This window comes from Vanacampus margaritifer, chromosome 11 (assembly GCF_051991255.1).
Source record: "Vanacampus margaritifer isolate UIUO_Vmar chromosome 11, RoL_Vmar_1.0, whole genome shotgun sequence".
Lineage (NCBI taxonomy): Eukaryota > Metazoa > Chordata > Actinopteri > Syngnathiformes > Syngnathidae > Vanacampus > Vanacampus margaritifer.
Window position 1 is genome coordinate 8475354 of NC_135442.1, and position 8199 is coordinate 8483552.

General features: G+C 38.4%; 1 protein-coding gene across 1 annotated transcript; it reads left to right on the forward strand.

Annotated features, from left to right (window-relative positions):
- Positions 1-316: 316 nt before the first annotated feature.
- dnajb2 (DnaJ heat shock protein family (Hsp40) member B2) lies at positions 317-8034 on the forward strand. Its single transcript, XM_077580226.1, has 11 exons — positions 317-558; positions 2253-2349; positions 2533-2642; positions 2759-2812; positions 2919-3035; positions 3815-3889; positions 3993-4116; positions 5393-5463; positions 5559-5855; positions 7548-7620; positions 7719-8034. Exons 2-10 carry the CDS (start codon positions 2285-2287, stop codon positions 7574-7576), a joined length of 942 nt encoding a protein of 313 aa, XP_077436352.1. The 5' UTR covers positions 317-558; positions 2253-2284; the 3' UTR covers positions 7577-7620; positions 7719-8034.
- Positions 8035-8199: the final 165 nt, after the last annotated feature.

Below are 8199 nucleotides of genomic sequence, written 5' to 3' on the forward strand. Positions count from 1 at the left end.
CAGCAACAGGCAGTCGTTAAGAAGACTTATGTTGCTTTGTGGACAGGTCAAAAATTTGACATTTTGGGAACACTGTTGACAGCACGGATTGTAATACTATGGGCAACTACTCTGTCCCAAAACAGAAAACACAATTACAATTGAGTAATTTTACGTTATTTTTTTTATTTGTATTTAATTCTTTTTTTTTAAACCAATATACATATACATAGAATGACACCCTCTTCCTTGGCGTTGTTTTTCCCTTAGCAGCCTAAGTTTACGATCGACGAGGTACACCGAACGCAGCATTTAGGGGCGTGTCTAATGACGTTTCCAAACTCCGGCATGTTCTCGACGCTCTATTTCTTCTCACAGCTGATTGTGACGTAATATTCACAACAAATAGACTAACTGGGCTGAAGAACCTCAAGTTTCGACACCCGCGGTGTTGATCACAGATGTGACGGCACCTCCGCTGTGGCGAGGGGACGGTGGAGCGACACCTGAGGGAGAGTCTGTTCTAGAAAGACGGCTATCTCTGTCAACAATCGCCTCGTCTTCTCTCAGACTCACAAGGTAGGTCAGGTTACACGATCAGACTACTATTTTCCTTTCACTCTTGTCCATGTGTGTCACCAAAACCCACTTGACATCGAAAGGAAGACTTTAGACTCCGTAGGCAAAAAGTGCAGGTTTGTGTGACATGCCTGTGAGTGATGCCAATGCTCTCGAAATACACTTATTGCTGCTCCCAGCGGCCTCACGGTTGCATGCTGGGCTTTTGCATCAATTTGGAAAGCCCCCCCAGCCCCCCAGTGTTGACACTTGTGGCAGTCTACCACTAAGATGGCATGAGAGGCAGCCTGAAGGGCTAAAATAGTCAAATGAGGGCTCGTCTTCCAGTGTATTCGAGGTATTGCGTTGATATTTATTTTTATTCACATGTCAGTAATATGCATGTATAGCTATTACGTTGACATAAAAGCATTGGTGGTAATAAAACATTTTTTGGGTGGGAAGAAGAGTGGTACTGTGCAGCAGTATAGTGTTGCTTGCTTAAACCTGTAATATATTATTATAATAACGGAGGACACATAACCTGCAGTGTGGAAGAAGTTTGAACTTTAATACAAAGGAAAACTTTTATGTCATAAACATCACACTTATCTCTTTGAGAGAAAGAGTACCCGCTGGTGTCAAGAAACTATTGTTAAATTGAGTTGAGGAGCTTTTCTTTTTTTTGACAGACGAGGCGCATTGCTGCCATCTCCTTACATCAAAACTTAAATATATATATTATATTTAGTGGGGGCTGAATTATTCGCTGATTTGCTCAATTTGTGGCATGGCTCCTACCCTAACACTGCAGTGGATTTGCTTAATAAGCAACACTAGCCACAATATTATATTAAGTACAGTCAGTACAATCTAACGAGATCCAATTTAACAGTATATCATAAAATCTGCCCTCAAAAAGAGATCACTTTTGATTGGCAAGGTGGACCAAAAAGGTAGTCCAGCTAATAGAAAATCCATTTATAATTGATACCTATTGGGGGGAAAAACTGATAAATATACAATATGTTTTCAATGAAAAATGAGTTGAAGTAGATTCTTCCCTCAGAGCTTCTTTTATTGTTGCACTCCATACTCGCTTCACTGGAACCTGCTTTTCTGCCTTCCTTCATTCATTCACGTCCTCCTTGCTTCCGTCACACCTGTTTTAATTCATGCGTCCTGTCTTTCCTTTTTTTCTTTCCTTTTGCCATTAGAACAGATGTGAAATCTGCCAAACATATATATCCGTGATACAAATAGCAGATGGTTACATGCAGTGTAACTAATGCATTAAATTCCCCTCAATTTATCTGCCAACTGAATTAACTCTTTGACTGCCAAAAACGTTAAATAACGTTTAGTAAAATCCTATGGAGGAGTGCCAAAGACGTTAAAAAACGTTTGTTTCAAAACAGAGGTGAAACCAACCATTTTCTATTGTTGATTACTGAAAAACGGAATAAGGTAGAAACAAACTTTTTTTTCTGATGAAAGATGAGAGTCCAATCTTTCATTTGGTAGTATGTGTGTTTCCATAGTCCAAACACATAATTTTCTGCGGACCTTGAAAGATCAGTCAAAAATGCTTAAATTGGCTGGCACCCACGGCATCCCTTTTCTGAAAACGTCTGGCAGTCAATTATAACCCACTTTTCATGACTGTTAATCTGATCTGACATTGCATTCTATAATTCTGTCGTTTTGGTTCCCAGGAGAGTGGTGGAGAGGGGTGTCAGGAGGCGTCATGGTGGATTACTACAACATCTTGGGAGTATCCAAAACAGCCACTCAGGATGACATCAAGAAAGCGTGAGTATTGCTGTCTTCACAATTCTTTCAGTATTCAATAAAAATATAACTTTGATGTCTACAACCGTTAATGGCAGTGAATGAGTTGCAATATGAGATTGCTGTTGGCCAATAGATTATGCACGTTTTTTTTTTTTTTGGTGTCACAGTGTCCACATATGCCTCTTGTGTTTTTGTACTCAGCTACAGGAAACTGGCTCTTAAATGGCACCCTGACAAAAATCCGGACAACAAAGAGGAAGCAGAGAAAAAGTTTAAAGAAGTTGCCGAGGCATATGAAGTTCTCTCTGACCGTAAGTCCTGGCACATGTTGACTTGTCATGTCGCTCATTTGTGATGGACAACATTTTGTGACATCATTGTACAAGTAAGCCAAGTATTAATTGATCGTTTATGTTGTTTTGTACAGAGAATAAACGGGATGCCTATGACAGATATGGAAGCGATGGAATGAGACACTCAGGTATCGAAAAGAGGCTTATTGCCTCTTCTTCCTTCTGATTTTCTGTTTTATTTTTCTCTCCTGCCCATGTTTTTTTATTCACTTTTTAATTTATTTTCTCCCCCAGGCTCTTCCAACGCAGGCTTCCCTTCAGATTTCCCAGGATACACCTTCACATTCCGCAGCCCAGAAGAGGTTTTCAAGGATTTTTTTGGTGGCCAGGATCCTTTCGCCAGCTTCTTTGGTAAATCATGCGCATTACGTTTGAATAATTACTTCCAGGTTGGCCAGAAATGTGTTTCATTACAATAATTACACTTTATGCACATTGAATATGAATCAAGAAACTAAACGTTAAGAATTAAAACATTGCGCTGGAGAATCTGAAAATGGCTTATGCCAACGCTTGCCCGCTTTGTAAGTGGATCATTTACATCAGTATAGTTACAGTATAAAATAATATACATAAAAATAAGATAAGGTATTAAAAATTCCAAAAGCCTTGCTAATGATATATATATATATATATATATATATATATATATATATATATATATATATATATATATATATATATATATATATATTTTGTGTTAAGTTGATGTATGCTGATTTAACTCTTTGACTGCCAAAAACGTTAAATAACGTTTAGTAAAATCCTACAGAGGAGTGCCAAAGACGTTAAAAGACGTTTGTTTCAAAACAGAGGTGAAACTAACCATTTTCTATTGTTGATTACTGAAAAACGGAATAAGGTAGAAACAAACTTTTTTTTTTTCTCAAGATGAGAGTCCAATCTTTCATTTGTTAGTATGTGTGTTTCCATAGTCCAAACACATAATTTTCTGTGGACCTTGAAAGATCAGTCAAAATGCTTAAATCGGCTGGCACCCACGGCATCTCTTTTCTGAAAACGTCTGGCAGTCAAAGAGTTAATGTGTATACATTTGAATAAATTACAATTTACATGGTTATGTTTTGTAAACAAAACATAACCCATCTTTTCCCCCCACTTCGCATTAGATGACTTTGCATCATTCGGGGGTCCGCCTTCCCGGCTGGGGCCTAACCGGTTCTTCTCGTTTCCTTCAGCTGGAGGTAAAGCTTAATTACACGATGACACATACTATGATACATGTTGAAATAAGAATGTCAACAACAACAACAAAAAAATACTATCTCTTTTATTTTTGTTCTACAGCCGAATTTACATCTTTTTCATCCATGGGTGGTTTTCATGACATGGGAAGCACGGGAGGTGGCAATTTCAAATCTGTGTCTACTTCCTCCCGTATCATAAACGGCAAACGCACAACCACTAAGAAGTAAGTGACCACTGTGTGTTTCAAAATGACATATTTACTGCTGTGCACCCCCCCAATTGCAATCTTTTGTATATGTGAGCTTTCCTTAAAAGGATATCTATCAGCACAATGACTTCAAATTCACTGTTTATTTATTTGGCCTTGTTTTGGCCATTTTTGTAGTTTTTCTAATGTCTCACTGTAGGGGAACCTCTGAAGTCAGTCAATCTGTTCTGTGACGCTAGCTGACCTCCGTTTTTCAAGTTTTAATATTGTTACTCAACACCAAAAGCAATTTTATAGTCCAATGACATTGTTCTTTCATCAACATCTCACTTTTTCTTTGGCAAAAAAAAAAGAGAGTAGAAATCACTGTTGATGGTAGACTTTTTCCTGGTTTAGTCTGCTCTAGAAGTTTGATATTTTTACCAGTGGTTGTAGAAGTCCCTCCGCCGCACGTTTTGTCAAGAACAGATCATATTTTGAGGAATTTGCCACAGATAGCATAAATTGTCAGACAGCACTTTGCACTATATGCTAGTGGCAAGCCTAAGCTGCCAAATGATTATGACCACACGTCTGTCCGAATGATACCTAAGATGAAATAGAAAAATAAAATAAAAAATAACTTGTAATGTGACTTTTGAAACACTCAGTTTTGTGCCATTTTGTACTTTCCTGACAAATTTTGTCAAAGTCCAAAGTAACTGTACAACTTTACCGGTTCTGTTTTATTGTACTTACAATAATGCGGCCAATTTAATATAAACTTCAAATATATTCTGAATTGTCTTAAAGTGCACTAAATCAGGTCTTGCATAAATTTAAGAAAATATTTTAAATTCACGTGAACAGTAAATTTCAAGAAAACACACCAAAATATTCTTAAGAATTTATGGGGAAAAAACGATATTTAAATGATTGATTCGTGGTTTCATGAATTGATATTGGGCTCGAAAAGGAAAATTAATTGGAGATCGATTATTAGATTTTTTTAAACCCAGTCCTAGTGGCAAGCCTAAACTGCCAAATGATAATGGCCACATGTTTGTCTGAATGATGAAATACAACTAATTAAGAAGAAGTTGTATTGTGACTTTTGAAACACAGTTTTGTGACGTTTTGTATTTTTAAGTCCAAAGTAACTGAACGACTTTACAGGTTCTGCTGTATTGTACTTAAAATAATGTGGCCTGTTTTTTCATAGAGCTAGCAAAAAAAATATATTAACACCGGAGCACACACATAAGAACAGAACACTCTGAAATATTTTTTGATACATATTCTCTTGTTTTAGGATTAAAGAGAACGGGCAGGAAAGAATAGAGATCGAGGAAGATGGCGTGTTAAAGACTGTGCTAATTAATGGTAAGTTTAATTGTTCGCATTTTGTTGATACATTTTCAATGATTGTAATGGGATGACTTAATGTGATTTTGTTGTTTTTCTTCCCCGCCCGCCAGGTGTGCAGGATGAGATGGCTCTGGCGCTGGAGCTGAGTCGACGAGAGGGACAGCCTCATCAACCGCCTCCGAATCCCTCAATCCAAAACAGATCACATCACGAATCCGGGAGAACCTGGTCCAACCCGTATTCCACAGGCGCATACCGCTCGTTCAGCGCCGCCCCTTTCTACCAGTACGGGGGCGTCACAGAAAGCCAGCAAGACGAAGACGATGAAGATCTGCAGATGGCGTTGGCGTGCAGCTTGTCGGAAATGGAAGCCCAGCAGAAAGCAGCTGCTCCCGACTTCATATCAGGTGCCGGGGGCGGGGCCACAGCTGTGATTGACGCAAACGGGGAGCACGGAGGAAGCAGTGTCGTTGAGACAAATGATCCAAACACAGGCGCTAGTGAAAATGGCGTTCCGCTCGAAAGAAGGGGTGCGCTTACAAAAGATTCGCGGCACGGAGATGTAGTGCGGCAAGAGCCTGTCGTGCAAAGTAGTGATAGCGGTACGAAGAAGAAAAAGAGGCGCGTGTGCATTGTGTGTTAATGCGCCGTGCGTCTTCGTTAAATTGAGTTGCCTTAGCATTTGCAATTATGTCAGAGGTCAACCCGGGTTGAAGCTTTTTCGCTCGTTAATTTTTTAACAGCTAAGAGGTCTTAGCTAAACTTAAAGGATTGTTTATCAATATGGATGTGCAAATGTGCCAAATATTTAACATGACTTAATATAGTCAGTAACAGGATTTTTCTTTATGGCCAGTAAAAAAAAAACGAAAAAAAAAAAGGTGGGTGGTGAGATTGTGTGCGTGTGTTTTTGGTCAGTTGAGATCGTGCCATAGTGTTTACCTCATTCAGAGTCATTTTAAAAGGGAACATATCAGACGCACTAAGTATCATAAATCCAAAAATGGAACTGGAACATAACGTTCTCTATGAAAGACTCTGGTTTAAAAAAACTCATCAGCTCTAACGATGTGTCGTTGGGCGCACGTGCCTTTGCAAGCAGCATGTGAATAAAAGCTGTTTGTTATACTAGCATATGTGCTTAGTTTGAACAGAACAGATCCAGTTGCTGATACGTGAACAAAATGGATGAATATAACAATATTAAGAATCCTATTTGTGCCTTTGCATGGCTTAAAGGGGAAAACAACAAGTATTTACGACATGTTCTATGCAGCCCCACTGCTATTCTGATTAAAATTGTGTTGTGTGGATTATGAGTTACGACCAATCACGGCTCACCTATTTTCTGAAGCTGAGCTGTGATTGGTCGTTACCTGAGGCCTGAGGAACTGTGATGTCATTTTCAATTGACAGTGTGTAGCAAAATGGCCGCCTCCTGATATAGGGACAAAAGGGGTGGATTTTCTGCTTATTTAGTTTTGATTAGTGAGTGCATACAATATATTATTGTTAAGAAATTTGGGTTCATTTTTAACCTTTAAAATATGGACACACAGACTGATCTTTAAAAACAGACAATTATACTCCATAAGAGAATTTGTCTCTAAAGTGCATTTAACAAGCAAGAAGTATTTATTTTATTTATTGCTTATTTTATTTATTGACTGTTTCCATTTGCCAGATTCTAACTCACCATTGAAGAATTTTTGCAACGGAATGGAGCCTGAATAACTATAAGCCACGTTTTGTATTTGCCTGTTTTCTTGTCCTTTATAGTACCGATTGTTCAAAATGCAATAACAAATAAAGGTTTGAGCCAAAAGAGGAGTTGGAATATTTGAGTTGTGGTTTTGTGTGCTAATATTTGCTGAGATGTCCTTTACAGTCTCAATTTCATATTGAATATGTAGTATTTGAAACAACATCATAGCGTACACAGATTTTACTTTAAAAACATAACTGACATCAGTGGATGCTGTTAGTTGATCATATTAGGAAGCATTTATTGTTTTCTGCAAGAGTCAAGTTTTTGTTGCCTTTAAGCTTATTTGTATTATTGGAAAGTTGTTTTTGAAATCTCTTGCTTCTCGTTGCAGACTCGGACTTTGAGGCCTTCACTAGCTAACCCGATTGGCCCAAGCTGTGCCATGACCACGCCCTCATCTTCCGGTAAAATGTGCAATGTGTTCCTCGTCCAAGTTCACATCATGTTTAATGTCACATTTGTCTTAATTCATCAATCACAAATTTCATTTCTGCTTTTACAGGTCAAAGTTCAATATCCCGTGATGCACTTGTCTCTCTGCTCAACAAGGCTTGTACGTGATTCATGACGATACACTGTTGCAGAAGTGTTATTTGTATGTATGACTGAATGAGCATACCCCATACTGGGTGGAAATGACTGGATTCATCAATTTTGTCTGTGCTCAGTTGTAACTTCTTTTGAGAAGAACAATAATGTACAGGATGAAATGGTCAAATTATCCCAACAATTCGAAAAGGATACTTAAGGCGGAAAGAAAACATGTTACAACATATAAGCTATTGTGTAAAGCAAGGAAATAAAGCATTTCCTTCCAATGTTGAGTCTCTTCTTCTTCTTGATTACTCACAATAGACGGTTTTCTTTTTTACAAAGCGCCACGTTGCATTGGCTTGCATGGGTTTGAGAAAATACCAAAACTAGTCTAACCGACCCCTGCGTGGATTTACATTGCGCCTCGTGCCAGAATTACACCGAGCACA